The 21718-nt window shown below is 39.0% G+C and overlaps 2 protein-coding genes and 1 long non-coding RNA gene across 20 annotated transcripts in view; 1 reads left to right on the top strand and 2 right to left on the bottom strand.

Annotated features, from left to right (window-relative positions):
• The first annotated feature begins 1845 nt into the window (after positions 1-1845).
• Positions 1846-17729, top strand: LOC139751824 (UDP-glucosyltransferase 2-like). Of its 4 annotated transcripts, none has more exons than XM_071667444.1 (11): positions 1846-2040; positions 4162-4311; positions 4706-4978; positions 5727-5917; positions 6533-6628; positions 7299-7392; positions 7502-7593; positions 8200-8333; positions 9231-9450; positions 10049-10192; positions 15432-17729. In XM_071667444.1, the coding sequence occupies exons 2-11, from the start codon at positions 4162-4164 to the stop codon at positions 15574-15576; spliced, it is 1539 nt and encodes a 512-aa protein (XP_071523545.1). In that variant the 5' UTR covers positions 1846-2040; the 3' UTR covers positions 15577-17729. The 4 variants fall into 4 exon arrangements, with proteins under 4 accessions (XP_071523545.1, XP_071523546.1, XP_071523547.1 ...); XM_071667445.1 differs by having other exon boundaries at positions 1846-2044; XM_071667446.1 differs by having other exon boundaries at positions 1846-2077.
• LOC139751829 (uncharacterized) lies at positions 8116-10161 on the bottom strand. The gene is made up of 2 exons (XR_011713428.1): positions 10027-10161; positions 8116-8347 (listed from the first exon to the last, which is right to left on the bottom strand). It is a non-coding gene; the product is annotated as an uncharacterized lncRNA (long non-coding RNA).
• Positions 17730-18621: 892 nt separating the features above from the next.
• Positions 18622-21718, bottom strand: part of LOC139751822 (uncharacterized) — a 94669-nt gene continuing 91572 nt past the window's right edge. For all 15 annotated transcript variants that reach the window (XM_071667428.1, XM_071667438.1, XM_071667437.1 and 12 more), the window contains one exon: positions 18622-19846. In XM_071667428.1, the coding sequence (XP_071523529.1) occupies positions 19215-19846 (632 nt within the window). In that variant the 3' untranslated portion in view covers positions 18622-19214. The remainder of the gene's footprint in view (positions 19847-21718) is intronic.

Genomic DNA, 21718 nt, shown 5'->3' with positions numbered 1-21718 from the left:
TATCTAACCAGGAGTTCGTAAGTAATTTCAGTCATAATAATGGCTACAATGTCGACTGAAAATAATTGGCTTTTCAATCAATATCACGAACTGCTTCTTGCAAAGCAGTGGCTCTGGTGGATGACAAAACACTAACAGGATCGAAGTGTACAAGACGGTCATTAAAAACACCAATGTTTAAATGTTTTAATGTTTAAACATTAGCAAATCAAGAAAACTGGTGTTGAATCGACGTTTCGCAACCATGACCAAACATCTCATAGTGTCAACGAAGAGGAACCTCACCATGACTACGTCAGTCCACACTCCTCGCTCGCCCTTGTAGTTTTTCATTGCTGTTGTGGGGGGTTAGATAAGGAGGAATGAGGGGTTAGATAGGAGGAATGAGAGTTCAAACACACCACCACTGCTACAACTAACTGCACCATCTATCTTTCAGTAAAGCATTATAGTGTCATACAGAAGAGTCTACGGCGTTGATATAGATGCATGACGAAGTTTCTTGATTGATGTAAGAATGTTTCTTTAAAGGGCAGTCTTGTAATCCAGGAGGAGAAAAGGAGAACTTTAACCCTGCTTGGCTACAGTTACTAGATTATCCTCAACGCCATGTTCAATTATCTGTAATGATTCAAGTATTTTCCGGCTTACTGTTGCCTTTCATGTGGCATGTATTTCCTTGTTTCTATATTTTGTATGGTACAGAATATCCTTTATTAATAATCTAAATGAATCATCTTTGAAGGATCTCAGGAATATCCCAACGATGAATATTCTAAGGAATATTATCTTTAGGAAATAGTCATGAGAATATTCTTACTATATAAATGTTAAGGAATATCTTGAGAATGTACTTCTACGTCTGTATGACAATAATGAGTGAATGAGGGGTTCTGGTGCATTAAGACAACGTCTTGGAGGTGGACATGTGCTTATATGGCCACCACAGCGCTCAGGAAGCAGACCATGTCCACCGAAGGGGGACCACAGGTCAAAAGGTGTGATGATGGCCGAGTGTATGTCTTTGAGGGATGAATTAGGGAGACTGAACTTGTATAGCTTTGTTATGACTGGTTATGTCTAGAATATAAACGGGAAAGATTTATAAAGATTTATAAAGCCTAAAAATTAAGATACACATTGTTCAAGATTCGTCTGGTCTCAGCTCAGTATCAAAAAGCAATGAGATGTCCGGAACTGACATACTCTTATTAGTGGTTTTATCCGTCAAAAGGTCCATTTACATGGCTGTAGGTCTGTCCATAAAATTACAGGGCTAACTAGGCTGCAATTCCAACTAACTAAGAATAACATTGCTTGGTGAGGTCATCCACCACTTGTCCAATCCACCAGTGGTCGCGAACAGCCTAGTGGTTTCACCTTTTATCTCTAGAACGGTAGATTTGACTGGCATGTCCTCCCTACTCCTTGCCCATGGCTTACACGAGACTGTGTATAGCAAACAAAGAGATATCTATCCTCCCGAATGAGTAAATTGCCTTAATAAAATGTCAAAACTTGAAGTTCTTCAATTAATCATGATTGTAACTTCGTAATGACCAAGTGAGTGTCGTAATTGCCTTTCAGTAGTATGACATGACAGTCCGTCCGTTTGTGCTTCACTCCACAGAAAAATATACGAATACATAGGACGAACGATACATCCAAGACAGTACACTACCTCATGGTGATCACTCAAACATGGCAGATAAGAAGATAAGAGGTAGGTTTCCAGCATCTCGATCTCCTTGGGGTTATATATGATAGGAAGATGAAATAATTGAACATCCCTCCTCAAACAGCCCCTCCTCCATCGTTTTTACAACCCCCCCCCCCCTCCTCCGCCCCACCACCCCTAATTACCCCCACCCACTCTCAGGCAACAAGGACACTTGGAGGGGGAAGCAGAGTAGCTTTGCCAGCACTAATAGTCGTTCAGGCCCCCACACTGGCCGGGGACGCCAACGTCGCGTCTCTATCAATCTGTATCTCAAAGAACAGCAAACAAGAAGCACCTGTATCCCGAACACCAGCAAGCAAGCAAGCAAGTAAGCAAGTACCTATATACCTCAAACAAGCAAGTTTCTAAGTTAGATACTCCGTATGACTTCATTACTCTCATAAATCTACCTCCTCAAGCAATTTATATAGTTAAAGACTTACCGTTCAACTTTTTCTGATATATTAACCTCAGAGTGACTGTTTTACTACTAAGATGGCTACGACAACAGTTGTTTTAGAAACAAGTGAAATAACTTATTTCCAGTTCCTGAGCGAATTAATCTATTACCGATTGTTATAATACCGACTGTAATTAAACTGGCTCTTCAAAGTTTTGTCACTACCTCATACAATATAATGCATGGCTTAAGTAGATACATATTGTACATATATGTTAAATGCGTCACAGATGAATGATAAGTACATATAAGTATATACATATTATAATACATGCGTATGTACACTGAATTTTCCTCTAATTAAACTTGGGTCAAAGAATGAAGTTTTTTTTTTACAACAGTAAATGTCGTAAAGTATTTCACTATAGTTTAAGCCCTATTGCGGTTTTAATTAACCTCTTATGTGTCTAGTATATTATTTCAGTGTCAACTGTTAATCTCTTTACATATATCAGTGTTATATTTGTAGAAGAAAACGAAGTGAAATTTCGTTTTCTTATAAACTTTAAGGATAAACTACAATATTTCTGCAGAACAGGCCATCTGTGTGAAATTGACAGAATTATGCCTGAACAAAAACCACTATTAACCCATATGACTAGGATTTTTCTTGAAATATGGCCTCTTAGAAATGTGATATAATACTGGAAATTACATTTTGGGTTTAATTCTCCCAGAAGTCTTAGAACCCCCTAAAAATAAGATGCCTCATCTACATTCCCATTGTCAGTCTAAGCCAACACTCCGCCCTTACAGCTCAAGTCCAAAACGATAAACATAAATGGGAGGGCTTCCACTTGTTTCATATGACCAGTTTCAGATGCTAGATAGTCAAATAAGAAAGGTGCTTTACGAGATATAGGGAGAAATACTTGCCCTGAAAACAATACTTGATGTCTCTCGCCTCCCTGGCAAATTTTTACACTGCTCCGTCTTTCCCATAACACTCGGGCGTAATGCCATGCGACAAATATGCAAATGTAAATGATCAAGTAAGCAGGCTGGTGAATAAAAGAAAAAATCGCATGTTTTTCGCTCACAAAGCTTTTGTCAGAAAAATCAGACAAATGCAATGAAATAGGGGCAACCCTATAAGGGGGATCAAGTGGTAGGTGCATTTCAGATGAGATCTCTCAATACCTGACTGCATGAAGGAAGTGTTCAAAACTACAGCATGTGGCAAACTGAGATCACTTTCCACTGGGTGTTTATCACCTGTGTGACGCCCACGCCAGGTGTACGGAGAGGGTCCCTAATGTAACTGGTGCAATCTTTACAATTGGTTCCTTCTGTACAATATGTACCTAAGAAAACCATTATACATCTCGTATACTTGATCAATCTCAAACTAAGGCAATACATGAAAAACTGGGAAGGCATTTTAGTTGTAGAAATAATCTAAAGGGGAAGGAAAATGTGTTTCATGTCAAGGTAGTGTTACCAGACTCTTCCTAATTGAGGTTACAACCCAAGTCACTTTTGGCAAGACTGTATAACTGAGGGTATATTCCCGCCAAAGAACTTCTCACTTGACGGTAGTCTGTATTTCCCTACTACTGAAAGTAGCGCAGCCTTGTACTCCAGGAGCTTCTAAGAAAGTCCTGGGTAATACCAAGACTCCTTCACAGAAATTGATCCTGGGGTAATTATAGATTATATTAGTGCAAGGCATGATAACTCAGAAAAGTAACAGCATATTCCGCTTGAATTCCTTCCACTTTTGATGCTAGCTTTTGGTAATTATTGTAACAATTTCATCGATTTGGCTTGGATATTTATTAGCTATTTTGCCAAAATAGTGTAACTCCTTGAAGGTCAGATCAAAGGCTTGAGTATGATACTCAAGGATTATACTGTTGTGTTCCAACTTGGCATTGTTAAGTTGAATGCTCGAACCAGTGTGCTCATTTGATTAATGAATAAATAGCAACCTATGTCAAGTACCTATTCTATCGATCATCTAACCCCTTGTCTTCTACAGATGCAGTGGTTGAGCGTTATTGCGGCAGCCATGATGGCTATAGAGGTGTCACAAGCCGCCAGAATCCTCATATTGGCTCCCTTCAGCACCCCTAGCCATAGGATCTTCTTCATGAGCATGGCTGAGGCCCTGGCAGCCAAGAACCACTCGGTCAGTACACTGCCACTAGAATTTCCCTGCATTTGTATCAAATCTTTTGTCTTTTATCTAGCGATCACGTCGGTAAACCATTCTTTTCCCTTCTGCCTTGATGATGCTTCCTTCTTCCTGTTCTATAGGTATTATATCTGCCACTGCAAGAGTCCCAGCCCCCAAAACTGGACCCGATGCACACGACTTGGCATTTTTCCAGTTTCTGTAGGACCAGCTACACAAGGATTGGCCTTTATGACACTTGCTGTCCTTCTTCACATAACTTTTCCACTTTTAAACACCTTTTCTGATTAAATTTATTTTACCTTTTCATCCAACACACCTTCAGCTAGTTCTGCCAAGTCAGCTACATAAAAATGAAAAAACACATAACCATTATCTCTGGCTTCAGGTGACCTTGGTGACAAAGCTGAATCCAATGAAGCCAAAACCAAACATCCGTGAGATATCAATCCCTGCACCAGAAATTAATAGTCATGCTGATAATCTATTCACCTCAAATAAGGCCTCCTACATCTTCACCTTCTTCATGCACTGGCCAAAAGATTGTGCAGATGCTTTGGCAACCAAGGAAATGGAACAGCTTAAAGAGGAGGAGTTTGACCTCGTCATACTGAGCATCGTGATGTCTGAATGCTTTTACTCAGTCATCCACAAGTTACAGGTGAGCTTCCATTACGAATCATTTGTTTATTAGTAGACCACTTTTGTAGACCTTCCATAATTCAATAGGTTTTATGCATTAAAAAAAAAGTTTCATGTGATTTTTGTCCTCATCTATGAACAAAATTACTCTTAGATTATCTGGCATCAAATAATCAAGTCAGTGCAGCAAGCATTTTGGCATCCTGAACATGAAAGATTTCCCCTCTAAGTTGTTACATACGATTTTGACTAATGATTATATTGCCACTAACTCAGCCAATGATATACCTTTAGTTAATGTGGTAAATATTGCAGTTTTACTACAACCATTTAAAAATATCAAAAGATAAAAGATACACCTTCATTCTATACTCTGCCAAGAACCATGTTTTTTGCATCACATTGTTAAGCAAATCTTTAACAATGTTGATAGTCACACAGCTGTGTCTGTTATCAAAAAATTGTCTACAAGAAGTCTTGTAAGATACTATCAACATGCCTGACAATATATGAATCTGTGCGAGTCACAGAACAAGGTAAATTGCTTATACCTTCACATATGCTTAACAGAGATTTCCCTTTGTATTGGTGATAAATTAATATAAACCTGAAATGCCTATCAAAAATGTCCTGTATAACAGTACGAAATTCTACCCCTTGGTGAAGGCTATGGTTTCCTTCATAAACTGTTAGATTATCTAGCATACATTTTGAGTGGGGCTTTATTCAATATATATTCTTTGAAACTCCTCTAATGATAATTTCAGGTCCCTTTCATTCATGCAAACCCACAAGGCCTTATGGGAATCTACAATGACATGGCGAACAACCCACAATTCCTGTCACTGGAACCAAGTATTCTCATGGACTTGGAGGTCCCACTCACTTTCTCTGACAGGATGATCAATACCCTGTCAGACATCGCTATCAGAGCAACGTACTTCTATTTCCTTCACATGTACGTTGTTTCTGCTGTCATAGTTCTGTTTTACAAATTATATATACAGTCATAACTCTAGTGTCCCTTCCAGAAGCAAAAATATTTCTGTATAATCAATACCTGCTCTCTCTTGTGTAGGGTAACACCTTTTTATCCTTCCCATCCTACTGTTGGACTGGGTCAAGTGGTTCTGAGGTAGAGTGAGAACCAGTGCAGTTCACTCTAAAACATATAACACTGGTTATGATATAACACAGGGGCACTATGCACATCAAACCATATAACATAGGAATGTTATGCACCATACAAAAGAGAAGTGTAATACAAACTATAAGACACAGGTGCTATGTACCCCATAGCACGTAATACAAGTACTATGCAAACCAAAACATATAACAAAGGGATACTATGTACACCACAGTGCTATATATATCACAGTAGTGCCAGAAGTTGTTTACAATGCCACTCTACGTATAATGTGTCAAATGTTTAAAGTACCTGTAGATAAACAGCAGAACTAGACATGGCACTTTACGAGATGTGTCGAGAGCCATAAGATCTATGGAGTGTCTGTAGATACTCATAGGGCTGTTAGTATTCCCAAACACTAGCAATATTCACACTTATTCTCAGATTGGAAAGAGAGTGTCGGGAGCGTAGGTTGTGTTCCGAGGACATGCCTAGCCCTTCAGAGATGATGTACAATGGTAGTCTCATGATTGTCAACAGGTATGTTCTCTACATGGGTTCATTCCCTGACCAGGTATGTTCTATAAACATGTGCTCTTCTCAAATAAGTATGTTCTCAAAACAGTTACAGTCTCTGAACAGTTATGGTTAAACATGTATATTCACATCAAGTTCATAGAACAAGTACTTTCCTTAAACAGCTATGTTCTTCAGTTTTATTCTCAAGGCATATGCTTTCCTTCAATAGGAACACTTTTTTTTGAAGATGTATGTTTTTTAAAGTGGACTATTCTCCAAACAAGTCCAAAAAAGTATTGTATGTCCTTTATATCAATATGTTCTTCTAATCCTTTCATGATCATAAACAGGTACAATTTTCTGCTGCTCAATTAGCTTATTACAATAAATACATACTAAATCACTTACTGAAAGTGTAATCCATTAAGTTATTAGTAGAGTTAAAGTAAAACTTGATATTCTATAAAAAAAAATCCATAATTTGAATTACATACAGATGTTATATGGATATTTCATGCTTCTGTTTCCTCCCAGTGATAGCCAAAGAGAGGCAACTGATATTCTCTAATCTGCACTTCTAAGTAAAATATCCCACTAACTTCAGCAGTCTGTAAAAATATTCTGCTAGGTTAAGCAATACATTCAAGCATCTTGCTACGTTTATCAGCTGTGTCTGCATTATCTCCCACAGCATGAGTACAATGGAAATGCCAGTCAAGCCTTCTGTGCCGACTGTGGTGTATGCTGGGGGAATCCATTGCAGACCAGCCCGTCCTCTCCCAAAAGTGGGTCTCCTACCTCTTGTTCATCCCATCATGACACTTACTGCTATACCCACTGTCTAAACATTAAGGTCCCACCTGATGTTGACCTCCAACTCTCTTACACCGGTAGGAACTGGAGGAGTGGGTTGCAGGTGCAGGTGAAGCTGGATTCATCTACTTCAGTTTGGGTTCAGCAGTCAAGACAAAAGATATGCCAGAAACGTGAGTGTGTATCACACTAATTCCTCTCTCTTTGTTAGCCTTTCCTGTCAAATCAAATTAACATCACGAACAGCAGTCTGTCTTTGAAGAAAAAACCTGATTTGGTCCTAGATCTGCCTCCTCCTCCCACCATTTAGAAGGTATCAATGCGGGAGAGGAAGAATTCCCAACTCCCTTAGCATGTCTTTTGAGACACAAAGGGATACATGAATATAGTAGTATTACTGACCTTTATCCCTACGGGTAACTGTCCTCATACTACAATGAACTTTTGGCTTCTACTGCAAGTCTAAGGGAAGTCTTCATAATTATGTATGAATACAAAAGGCAAAGCAGTGGGTATAAAGAGGATTGTTGATAACCTTTGTTGATATGTACATTATAAGTGGCCTTAACTAGAGTGACTGTTTAGAAATATGCAGCACTCTGCTGAACATCACATGACCCTTATTCAGGGTCTGTGTAACCTCTTCATCACCCTCCATCATCTCCGTCAGTTCTTGTGTTGTATGTTAAAAGACCTTATTAAACCTTTGTAACCTCTTTATGACCTAGTTTGACATATGCAATCTTCCAGTTATCTAATCTGACCTTTGACTGCAATAGGTACAGGAACGTGCTCTTACAAGTGTTGGCCTCCCTGCAACAACGCGTCCTGTGGAAGTGGGACCAAGGCACCATGGAGGACCTGCCTCCCAATGTCCGTCTGGGGAAATGGCTCCCACAGCAAGACATCCTGGGTCAGTGCACACACCTGAATTGTTTTAGATGTAGAGAAAGTGATTATTGATATGTGTATAGTTCCAGTTGTGCATCAACTTTTTTCTATCAATGACCATAGACCAAAATTGTTCTCACCAATCCTTTCAGATATAGTCAATATCTTCATAAAGTCGTTAATCTATCCACCTTCATCACGATTCTTTATAACTGCTGTCTATCATACAGTAGGAAAATTAGCCAAACATGTGTTGTTCCACATCTGCCATGTGCCTTTCAAGTCATCATGTCACCTCACAAAAACAAATACACACTCCATCAAAATTTTAGCCTCAACCCATCTTTTCTAATTTCTTCCATTCACTTTTATCAAATATACTTCTTTGAATCACCATGATAACCCAAGTCACCCAGTCCCAGTTCATTAGGCTAACAAATGACAGAGACCCCAGTTCCCTAAAGTAGACTTCAAATTACTGTTGTCACCTTTCACTCTTCCCAATATTAGTTCATTATTCTAAGGTTTTCTTACAGAAATATATACCATTAATAAGGGTCATATTCTATTTCCAAAAATATGATACAAAAATGCAATAAAGCAAACTGATGATTTTTTTAGTTCCTAAAGAAGGGAGAACTGCCTCATGATCTTTCAATAAATCTAAAAATTTATCATGACCCATGGCACAGTACAGCACCGTTTTGTTAATGTATCATGTCCTGGGCTACTGTATATCATGTCCTTTAATAGTGAGCTGGAAACAGATGAAAGGTTGAAGTAAAAACATTTTCATGCAACAAGAATGACTATAAATGAGTTTTCCAAGCTGTCTTACTGACTTGGCATTTAAATCTTTTCTTTTACTTCAACATCTGTAATGGAATTCTTGTGAAACTGGTCATACATTTCCTGGCAGGACACCCATCCCTGAGACTATTCATCACCCATGGAGGACTGCTGAGCACACAGGAGGCCACCTACCATGGTGTGCCACTTCTGGGTCTGCCAGTGTATTTAGACCAACACTACAACATGGGGCAAGTGCAGCAACAGGGCTGGGGTCGTGTCCTGCAGTGGGAGGACATCTCCTATGACACCCTCCGGAATCATATCCTTCATCTCATCAGCAACACTAAGTAAGACACCTTTTATTGTCCTCTCAAAACATAAATTCCTTTACCACATTAACTTTGAACTATAACAGCTTCCTTGTTAAGTCTCCCTGCCTAGAGTTGTATTGCTACATATCTTTAAGGGCCCATGTGACATAGTCATCTCAGTGTATGCAAATAAAATATATTAGTATTCATTCCTGCTGGAATTCTTGATGATGTTCAGAATATTACATAACTAAGAGTATCTAATTCCATCCAAGCACCAAGTCGAAAGAATCAAATTCTAACAGTTTGTCAGGAACTGGACGTCAGTAATGATAAATTCATCTGAAAGGAGGCACCTAAGATCTTTCTATTACCAAGAAGTTATACACACATTCACAATACATTTGCAATTATCATAATATATTCAAACACACACACACAAATTATGTGATTAGCCCATCACACAGCATAGAGCCTGTGTTATCATCTCTACATACAGCATATAATGTTTCTCTACCCCCAATACACAATGTGGCTGGCTACCTAACAGAGGAAAGAGACTGGTTATCCTCCCTACAAACAGCTTATACCATTTGTTTCTTCTGTACATACACTATAAGGCTGCATCACACAGGATGCGGGAGGAGGTAGCTAGACGATCAGTGATCATGAAGGACCAGGCAGTTCCTCCGGGTGAGTGGACAGTGTACTGGGTGGAGTATGTCCTCAGGCACAATGGTGCCAACCACCTACGCTGCCCTGCTATCAACATGACATGGTTAGTGGCATCATTCCTTTGGTCTTTGCCATTTAGATATAAGATAAACAACCATTATATCATACATATCATACATATAATGATATATGCATCAAACCCACGAGGAAAATGAAACACGATAAGTTCCCAATTGCACTTTCGTGTAATGATCACATTGTCTGGGAAGATACAAGAATGAGAAGGCATAGAACAGTCAGTGGATATACAAGGAAGAGACATAGCTATGATGCCATCGGTAAACAAGTGTTACTGGATGATGGTGTTCAGGTTCGTGGCATTCGGGTCTGGCATCATACCTGTCATAAAATTTTTATTATGTGAACAGTAAAGGGAACTGTTTCCAGATTTTGCCTACAACAAAGCTATCCAGTTTGTATAGAACTTCAATAATATTAATGTTACAATTCTTTATTTATTTAATGGTAGAAGATTCAAGGATACTTATCGTGGTAAAGGAATTACACTTAATAACTGAATTAGCATTACTCCAGTCAATATAGTGGTCATGATTTTTAACATGATTAAACAGAGCATTTAATTCTTGTCCTGTTTTAATACTATATCAATGTTGCTTAAGTCTACCATGAAGATCCTTACCAGTCTGCACAATATAAAATATATTACAGTTTTTCAAGGTATTCTGTAAACACAGCCTGCAGAATCTTTTATAAAGATATTCTTTATAGTATTGTTATTGTTGAAGGTTAATATTACATTAAAGGATTTAGGCAACCTGGGAAGCAATGTAAAAGTATCACTAAAAGGGAGAACTAAAATATTCTTGGTATTAAGTGGAGGTTTGGGTTTAACTCTATAAAATAATTTCTTTGCTAACTTAAGGGATTTATCAATGAAAGATCTAGGATACTTCAACTTGGCTCCAATAGAATATACCTTCTCAAACTTTTTTTTTTTTTTTTTTATACCTCGTCGCTGTCTCCCGCGTTTGCGAGGTAGCGCAAGGAAACAGACGAAAGAAATGGCCCAACCCCCCCCCCCATACACATGTACATACACACGTCCACACACGCAAATATACATACCTACACAGCTTTCCATGGTTTACCCCGGACGCTTCACATGCCTTGATTCAATCCACTGACAGCACGTCAACCCCTGTATACCACATCGCTCCAATTCACTCTATTCCTTGCCCTCCTTTCACCCTCCTGCATGTTCAGGCCCCGATCACACAAAATCCTTTTCACTCCATCTTTCCACCTCCAATTTGGTCTCCCTCTTCTCCTCGTTCCCTCCACCTCCGACACATATATCCTCTTGGTCAATCTTTCCTCACTCATTCTCTCCATGTGCCCAAACCATTTCAAAACACCCTCTTCTGCTCTCTCAACCGCGCTCTTTTTATTTCCACACATCTCTCTTACCCTTATGTTACTTACTCAATCAAACCACCTCACACCACACATTGTCCTCAAACATCTCATTTCCAGCACATCCATCCTCCTGCGAACAACTCTATCCATAGCCCACACCTCGCAACCATACAACATTGTTGGAACCACTATTCCTTCAAACATACCCATTTTTGCTTTCCGGGATAATGTTCTCGACTTCCACACATTTTTCAAGGCTCCCAAAATTTTCGCCCCCTCCCCCACCCTATGATCCACTTCCGTTTCCTTCTCAAACTTATCATCAATAAATTTTGACTGCATATACCTAATGCCTACAGGAATACTGAATGGAATAATGAGAATTTAACTGTCATATTGATAATTCAACTCTGTCATGAGCTCAGTAATAATGATTATAAGATACGGGATAGGGAAGAAAGAATACTTCCCACACATTCCTCACGTGTTGTAGAAGGCGACTAAAGGGGACGGGAGCGGGGGGCTGGAAACCCTCCCCTCCTTGTATTTTAACTTTCTAAAAGGGGAAACAGAAGGAGTCACGCAGGGAGTACTCATCCTCCTCATATGGGGTGTCTAAATGTGTGAGGATGTAACCAAGATGAGAAAAAAGGAGAGAAAGGTAGTATATTTGAGGAAAGGAACCTGGATGTTTTGGCTCAAGTGAAAGGAAGCTAAAGGGTAAAGGGGAAGAGTGGTTTGGGAATGTCTTGGGAGTAAAGTCAGGGGTTAGTGAGAGGACAAGAGCAAGGGAAGGAGTAGCACTACTCCTGAAACAGGAGTGGTGGGAGTATGTGATAGAGTGTAAGAAAGTAAACTCTAGATTGATATGGGTAAAACTGAAAGTGGATGGAGAGAGATGGGTGATTATTGGTGCATATGCACCTGGGCATGAGAAGAAAGATCATGAGAGGCAAGTGTTTAGGGAGAAGCTGAGTGAGAGTGTTAGTAGTTTTGATGCACGAGACCAGGTTATAGTGATGGGTGATTTGAATGCAAAGGCACTCGAGTAATGTGGCAGTTTAGGGAACAATTGGTGTACATGGGGTGTTCAGTGTTGTAAATGGAAATGGTGAAGAGCTTGTAGATCTATGTGCTGAAAAAGGACTGTTGATTGGGAATACCTGGTTTAAAAAAGAGTGATATACATAAGTATATGTATGTAAGTAGGAGAGATGGCCAGAGAGTGTTATTGGATTAAGTGATGATTGATAGGCATGCAAAAGAGAGACTTATGAATGTTAATGTGCTGAGAGGTGCAACTGGAGGGATGTCTGATCATTATCTTGTGGAGGCGAAGGTGAAGATTTGTAGAGGTTTTCAGAAAAGAAGAATGTTGGAGTGAAAAGAGTGGTGACAGTAAGTGAGCTTGGGAAGGAGACTTGTGTGAGGAAGTACCAGGAGAGACTGAGTACAGAGTGGAAAAAGGTGAGAACAAAGGACGTAAGGGGAGTGGGGGAGGAATGGGATGTATTTAGGGAAGCAGTGATGGCTTGTGCAAAAGATGCTTGTGGCATGAGAAACGTGCGAGGTGGGCAGATCAGAAAGGGTAGTGAGTGGTGGGATGAAGAAGAAAGATTATTAGTGAAAGAGAAGAGAGAGGGTTAGGGAAAATGATTTGGTAAACAGAGAAGAGGTAGTAAAAGCTTTGTGGAAGACGAAAGCCAGCAAGGCAGCGGGTTTGGATGGCATTGCAGTGGAATTTATTAAAAAAGGGGGTGACTGTATTGTTGACTAGTTGGTAAGATTATTCAATGTATGTATGACTCAGGGTGAGGTGCCTGAGGATTGGCGGAATGCTTGCATAGTGCCATTGTATAAAGGCAAAGGGGATAAAATTGAGTGCTCAAATTACAGAGGTATAAGTTTGTTGAGTATTCCAGGGAAATTATATGGGAGGGTATTGATTGAGAGGGTGAAGGCATGTACAGAGCATCAGATTGGGGAAGAGCAGTGTGGTTTCAGAAGTGGTAGAGGATGTGTGGATCAGGTGTTTGCTTTAAAGAATGTATGTGAGAAATACTTAGAAAAGCAAATGGATTTGTATGTAGCATTTATGGATCTGGAGAAGGCATATGATAGAGTTCATAGAGATGCTCTTTAGAGGGTATTAGGAATACATGGTGTGGGAGGCAAGTTGTTAGAAGCAGTGAAAAGTTTTTATCGAGGATGTAAGGCATGTGTACGTGTAGGAAGAGAAGAAAGTGATTGGTTCTCAGTGAATGTAGGTTTGCAGCAAGGGTGTGTGATGTCTCCATGGTTGTTTAATTTGTTTATGGATTTTATTGTTAGGGAGGTGAATGCAAGAGTTTTGGAAAGAGGGGCAAGTATGCAGTCTGTTGTGGATGAGAGAGCTTGGAAAGTGAGTCAGTTGTTGTTCGCTGATGATACAGCACTGGTGGCTGATTCATGTGAGAAACTGCAGAAGCTGGTGACTGAGTTTGGTAAAGTGAGTGAAAGAAGAAAGCTGAGAGTAAATGTGAATAAGAGCAAGGTTATTAGGTACAGTAGGGTTGAGGGAAAAGTCAAGTGGGAGGTAAGTTTGAATGGAGAAAAACTGGAGGAAGTGAAGTGTTTTAGATATCTGGGAGTGGATTTAGCAGTGGATGGAACCATGGAAACGGAAGTGAATCATAGGGTGGGAGAGGGGGCGAAAGTTCGGGGAGCATTGAAGAATTTGTGAAAGTCGATAACATTATCTCGAAAAGCAAAAATGGGTATGTTTGAAGGAATGGTGGTTCCAACAATGTTATATGGTTGCGAGGCGTGGGTTATGGATAGAGTTGTGCGGAGGAGGGTGGATGTGCTGGAAATGAGATGTTTGAGGACAACATGTGGTGTGAGGTGGTTTGATCGAGTAAGTACTAATATGGTAAGAGAGATGTGTGGTAATATAAAGAGTGTGGTTGAGAGAGCAGAAGAGGGTGCTTTGAAATGGTTTGGTCACATGGAGAGAATGAGTGAGGAAAGATTGACCAAGAGGATTTATGTGTCAGAGGTGGAGGGAACGAGGAGAAGTAGGAGACTAAATTGGAGGTGGAAAGATGGAGTGAAAAAGATTTTGAGTGATTGGGGCCTGAACATGCAGGAGGGTGAAAGGCGTGCAAGAAATAGAGTGAATTGGAATAATGTGGTATACCGGGGTCGACGTGCTGTCAATGGATTGACCCAGGGCATGTGAAGCATCTGGGGTAAACCATGGAAAGTTGTGTGGGGCCTGGATGTGGAAAGGGAGCTGTGGTTTCGGTGCATTATTACATGACAGCTAGAGACTGAGTGTGAACGAATGTGGCCTTTGTTGTCTTTTCCTAACGCTACCTCGCGCACATGAGGAGGGAGGGGGTTGTTATTTCATGTGTGGCGGGGTGGCGATGGGAATGAATAAAGGCAGACAGTATGAATTACGTACATGTGTATATATGCATATGTCTATGTGTGTATATATATATATACGTTGAGATGTATAGGTATGTATATGTGTGTGTGTGTGGACGTGTATGTATATAAATGTGTATGTGGGTGGGTTGGGCCATTCTTTCGTCTGTTTCCTTGCGCTACCTCACTAACACGGGAGACAGTGACAAAGCAAAAAATAAAATAAATAAAGAGCAAACATTGGTGGGTTTTCTGTATATGCTAAACTTAATCAACTGACTGTTCTACATCTCGTTCTTGTATCTCTCCAGACAATGTGATCATTACACAAAAGTACACTTGGGAACTTACCATGTTGGGAACTTACCATGTTCCATTCTCCTCATAGTTTTATGCATACACTAGACTGTGACCTCTTGCAATATGATGGTACTTTAATTTGTATGAATACTTATGTATGTGTACGTACACATAAATGTTTGTATATACAGGTATGAGCTGTACAACGTGGATGTGTGGTTGGTGTTGGTGATGGTGTTGGTGGTGGTGATGGCCCTCACTCTCAAGGTCCTCCTCCTCCTCATCTGCTGCCTCTACTCTCTCCTCTGCTCCACCAAGAAACACAAGCAACACTAAGTCATGGCATAACATGGACAAGAAACACCTCCTCAAGTCTACATGGTATTATGCATTACTCCCTGCACTGGTCAAAAAGATGCAACTCCTAAGACCAATGTTATGTGATGCAAAATATCCATAAATATATTTGCATTTCCACAAAAACACTGGAGAGTCTGATAATTTTGCTTGCGTTAAAAATTTCATTGTTAATAATTTTGTTTGACAGTAACATTTTACTTTGATAGTCTGGCAATTTTGTTTAAGTCTACTTGTCTTGTCTAAGTCTATCTGCTTTGTTTCAATCATAATTTGGTTAACATTTTGCCGACCATTTTCATCAATTTTCACTGAATAATGTTACATATTCTTATTCATGATTATATGAAATTTTTTTCATCTTAAACTGCTCAAAAAACAAGTTATTACAACAATCTATGTTAAAAGTGCGTAAAGTATATGTAATGTGAATTTACTGTTTGAGTGCTAGACAGAGTTTTACAATGTTTTAAGGTTATAATCCAAGTAGCAGCAGGGTAACATGGACTCCTTTGAGGCAAAAATACCCTTGGCAATGCTATTCTCTTAGCATCAACTAATAATGAGAAAGACCCAACAAGGCTGACTGACCCTAAAGAGGAGGATAAATAGCTGGTTTGAGTGTGAACCAACTGCTATCTCTGATACTCTAACATGAGCCCATGAAATTAGTGGATTACTTGTATCGATGTACATATATCTTTCTGTCATTCACTTTAGTATTGTTTCCCAAAAGAGTAAGGTAGTGTCCAGAAAATATGATCGAGGCTTTGAGGAAAAATTATCTTATCTACGCTCTTTCCTCTGTTCCTTCTTTTGGAAAGTAATACGGGAGGGGAAGATTTCCAGCAAGACCCCACCACTCCTCTTAGTTGCCTTCTACAACAGTACCTCCCTGGATACTAACCTTTCTTCTTCACTCCTCTCACTACCATGTGCATACACACAAATAATCCTCCACCCCATACAATTGACTTTCACTTTTATTCAATCCTGGGCTCACTTCCTTACACTCATACTCCTTCAGCAGGAATGGTACCCCTTCCTACGCTCTCGCAAACCCCAATTTACCCCTTTAGAATTCCCAAATCATTCTTCCCCATTCCCTATGAGAGTGTTATATGTTAGACCTATAAATAAGAAAATTAATGAACACTTTTATGGAGCTCCTACAGTTTAAAGACAGTACTCCATATGGAAGCAGGGTAAAGTGGGCTCCTGAGGGGCAAGAAAGACCTCAGCAACACTGTATTCTTTTTGTAAGCTGAATTAGATACAGCTTTGCTAAAGGTTTCTCCCACATGGTGTTACCATTTAGAGGTAAAGGCTGGAAACTTTCATGTAATGAGTTAACAGCCCAAATACTCTTCTTTTGAATGAACAAAAGATGGGAACTCACAAACTATAAACCAAAACAAATCTGAAAAAAGTTGAACAAGATAATGTTCCTGGATTCCTGAAAATCTCTGGTAAAGATACAAAATAAAACATTCACAAATGAAGTCATCTGAAATAAGGAATTACAAAAGCAATAGAGTTTACAGGATTATATGATATAATGTGGTTTGGCTAAACCTGAAAAGAATTGTGACGTCCAATATCTTGAGGGCAAATATATGAACAGCTTTCATGTGTAAGGATAAGGAAATATTCATCAAGAAGGCCACAACTAATACACGCTTCTCAAATTTGGTAAAATAAGCACAAAAAGCCAAGAGAGAAGGTCTTGAGAAGTGCAACAAAGATCTCTCTCTCTCTCTCTCACACTTGACTATCATTTTCTGCATCAGTGGGGTAGCGTCAGGATCAGACAAAGACAGATTGTATTCACTTGCATCCATTATCTAGTTGTCATGGTAACAAAAATGGTAAAAGAATTAAGAAAGCTGAGTTACAGGGGATAAGAGAGAGATGAAAGTAAAACTAAGAAAAAGGGGCATAGAGATGTAGTGTGAGGCATGGTGGCTAGTGACAAGCCTGTTTGCGAATGATACAATGTTCTTTGCCGAGAGTAGACAGGAATTGCAGATGGATGTAGTGTATTTGATTATGTGTGTAAGCATTAACTATGGAAGGTAAATGTTAGTAAAAGCAAAGTAATACTGTATGAGAGAAAATAAAGTGAAAATAAAGATTTTGTAAAGCCCTATTAAACAGAGAAGAAAGCATACCGAACTGTGTTACAGATATGGGAGAAAATGACCGGAAGAGGTGACAGATTTAAGTAGTTGGGAGCTATCTTGGGTAACTTTGGTAAGAGAAATAAGGGAGAAAGCAGTACAAGGTACTAGAGTCACTGGTTCCTTTGACAGAATAACCAAGGGTAGAGATGTAAGTATGGAAGTGAGAAGAGGATTAAGGGACAGCACTGTCATCCCGACCCTGACCTATGTAGCTGAAACGTGGACATAGATGTCACAGAGTTAAGAATCCAAGCTGTGGAAATATGTTATTTGAGAGGAGCATATGTTGTGACTAAATGGAAAGAAAAAAGAAATGGAAGGGCGTATGAGAGATCTGATATAGCAGGAAATGCAAAGGGAATGAATTGTGGAATGGTAGTGTGGAAGAAACATAATACTGAGAGGGGGTTTGGGCACATGAAAAGAATGCAAGATGGTGAGTTTACAAAGAGAGTGCATGAGATTATAATAAAAAGGGGTTGGTCTGAGAGAAACACCACCTGTGACATAGCGAAAGGAAGTGGAAGAGTACTGGTGGGAGAGGAATGGAGAAAGAATGCATGACATAGTATAAGCATGGGAGAATGGTAAGAACAAGGATAGGTGTAGACTTTTGCTGTGTCCATCCCCTTAATGGGAGTTCCTACAGAGGAGAGGCATCACAATATAGAAACAGAGAGACATGAGTTACAGGGGAATGTTTGAGACTTCTAAATTTGTCCACCTTGAAAGAGATAAAAGTAAGGGGTGACTGATTACAATCTTTGAGCTTTTATAATAGATCGATGATATGGACAAAGAACTTTTCTTCAAGAGATGTAGGGATAGAGCAACCACAAGGCAAAACATAAAATTTTATTAGAAACTTGTTAAAAAAGATTTATAAAAGTACTTTTATAAGTGGTAAATATATTATTAAAAAAATAAATGACGACGATATCATTAAAGCAAACACAATATACAAAGAAGATATATGATAGGAGAGATTTTTCAAGAGATAGGGGCATGAATGTTAAACTCTCTCCACTTTGAGTACAAATAGGTAATTTCATGTATTCCAGAGGGTTTATCATAGCTTAAAGAGTAAAGGAAAACTAATGAAAGAGGCTAATATCATATAAAGAAGAAACTCTAATACCATATATGATAAATGGAAATAGGTAATGATAGTTTTGCAAATGAAAAATGAAATGATATTCACTAGTGACTGATCTCAACATCAAAAGGAGTGAACTATGACAGCAACAGCTTAGGTACTGGGATAAATCTCCAAGGATCATCTCCAACTAGAAATAAAGATAACATATAACAGGGAAATATGGCTCAATTCATCTTCTAAGTAAAACAATTTTATCTTTTCTTGATAAAATTGCAAAAAACGTAGCGAAAGAATATCTTAACCATGCCTGGAAAGCAAATTCTTATATTCCTTTTCTACATCCTTCTATTCCAAGGAAAGTGAGATGTTGGATAATTATGCCAAAATGGATATGGAATGTGTGTGTTAAATTGTTGATAAGACTGCCGATACATGTGCTCCTGGAAAGCAACATTAGGGTTAACATATGTAGTGCTATGAGCCACAGCTTTACCATATTCTCTTGAGTATTTGTCTGAATAATGTGAATATGTGTCTGAATAATGTGAAGTTGATGAACTGTTAATGATATTACAATGACCAGTATTGGTCTGAATGGATAGGTTTTCTTGCGCACTTAAATCTTTGGTGTCCCAATTAGAAAAATGTCGGGCTACATCCCTTACAAACCTATTATTCAAGTCCCTCCCTTCTTCCGTGGTTGAAGCTTTCAAACTTGAACCATTTGTTTTCCAATTAATATCCAATATTTCCCTATTTGCTGTTTTGTCCAATTTACCAGTCCATGATGTGGAAATTCCCCCACTTGTGCCTGTACAGGAAGGTGGATGCAGCTGGTGATAACCACCAGCAGAGTCTACTTTATTATTACCATTCACCAACATTTCCTTTACATTATTCTTCTTTCTGCCGATTCTAGGAGCTCTTCTCACACCCTGGGTTCGTCGATCATGGGCACGAACTTTCACTGGAAAAGAAAGAGATTTCTTTGGCAAGAGTATGCATGTGAACATTGCTATAAACATATAGTTTTGAATAAATCAGAATTCTGGTAAACAATGAAAACATTCATTTCTGAAAGATTCAAAATATAAATTTTCTTGTTCACGGCACTATTACAGAATGAAGCTCCCATGCACACCTGTATCTTTTCTTCCTTACCTTACATTATCTTCTTGCCCCATGAGTATTTTCTAACCTTATGAGGCTTATGCAACATTCAGGAAGATGGCCATATCTACCAGTTAGGGCAACAGATCAGAAAGTGCCATGATGTTGTGTGCATCTTCTCGTTTATGTAGGAGTGTATGGCAATTGAGTAGCAAATGCTTCATGCTGTCTGTATGGCACCTTTACCATGGGTATGAAGGGTCTTGGGGTATGTTGAAATGATATAGGCAAAGAAATTCAATCATAAAGAGAGGCATTTATGGAAACTATGGACAGGCAACAGGGGAGGGATAGGAACCAATTCTCATGTTTGGCATGGGTCCACAGCGTTGCCCATGAAGCCTTTACAAACAAAGTAAAGTCTTTATAGAAATAACTATCAGATCCTTTTACAGCCTAAATTCTACATGAAGAATAATTATCAGCTATTAACCGTTTGAAATGAAGTAAGAAATAACCTATATCACTAATCTCTTATAAGAATCCAGCAGATTCGTCATTCTTCCACTGCTGCAAAGCATTCTTCAACTCAAGTAAATTCTACTGCAATGAATCAAGTGTTGAAGAAAAAAAATAAGTACAACTGTCTAATATAGTATACATCTCAACATCCTACTCAAATAAATGCTGACGCTACAAAAATGATTCACCTCTCTGCTCACATTCAGTAAAAGGTGGTTACACTGACAGTGAAGTCACAATCATGAGAATGTGTTACTATCATTGTATGAAAAGGAAAAGTCTTAATGAGTAACTTCTTACTCTAAAGGAGTCTGTCATTTCCCTCCTCCTGACTGAAAGCAATCTTGAAGCTGCAAGAGCTACAAAAATTGGAGCCTTAGGATTGTGTAACTAATTTCAGCCAAACAAACTGAATGTAGTTTAGATCCTGTTTGTTTTTATTCAGTTTACCATTATCCAAGAACCAATTTCATTGAAACAGTTCTGCAGCCCAAGTCTACACTACTTAAACAGTAGCAGGGAAATGTAGACCCCTTTGGAGAGAGATGTTCTTTGATGAAACTGTACTCTCAATGACAGATTCACCAAAGGTGACTTTTCATGCAAAATGTACCCTCTTACAGGCAAACTCCAGTGACACCTGTTTATCTTTATAAAAACACAGGTATTTCATCTCGAAGTATCAAAAGTACATATGCTGCTAGTAGCATATCAAGGGTCTGATAATCAGCGAGTCCCAGTGTATATTCACCAAAACTCATTAGCATTCTCAAACTACAGAAATCAATTGATATTACAGAGGCAGTGATAATTCCTAATTGCAAAAGAAATAACATAACTCCAACCTAGCAGGAAAATCTGTATTACTAATCAAATCATGAGCCCAGGCTGAAATAGACTGCAGTTACTATTTTCAAAATGAAATCCACCCACTTATGTAAACTGTAAATGAACTCTTTCGGTGTTACTGAACTTCACCTGCATAGGGTTACGCTGCAAGTGAAAAGTTACCATTAATCAGGCTATATCATAAGAGTACAATCTTGTCAAAGACCATCACCCTTAAGAGGAGTCAGTCTCTTCCCTGCTCCTGATTATATTGCAGCCTCGAAGCTAAAGGGGCCCTTGGAAATGGGGTTTTGGATGTAATAATATATAATAATAATGAACCCATTACATATATCTAAGTTTTACTTTCACACATTCT

This window comes from Panulirus ornatus, chromosome 12 (genome assembly GCF_036320965.1).
Source record: "Panulirus ornatus isolate Po-2019 chromosome 12, ASM3632096v1, whole genome shotgun sequence".
NCBI lineage: Eukaryota > Metazoa > Arthropoda > Malacostraca > Decapoda > Palinuridae > Panulirus > Panulirus ornatus.
The sequence above is the reverse complement of the archived record's forward strand: the minus strand, read 5'-3'. Positions and strand labels throughout refer to the sequence as shown.

Excerpts from the sequence above, each read along its gene's own strand:
- LOC139751824 (XM_071667444.1), top strand. The coding sequence starts at position 4,162 with ATGCAGTGGTTGAGCGTTATTGCGGCAGCCATGATGGCTATAGAGGTG. Across the intron at positions 6,629-7,298 it reads AGTCTCATGATTGTCAACAG|CATGAGTACAATGGAAATGC; the intron begins GTATGTTCTCTA and ends TATCTCCCACAG. Across the intron at positions 7,393-7,501 it reads CAGCCCGTCCTCTCCCAAAA|GAACTGGAGGAGTGGGTTGC; the intron begins GTGGGTCTCCTA and ends TTACACCGGTAG.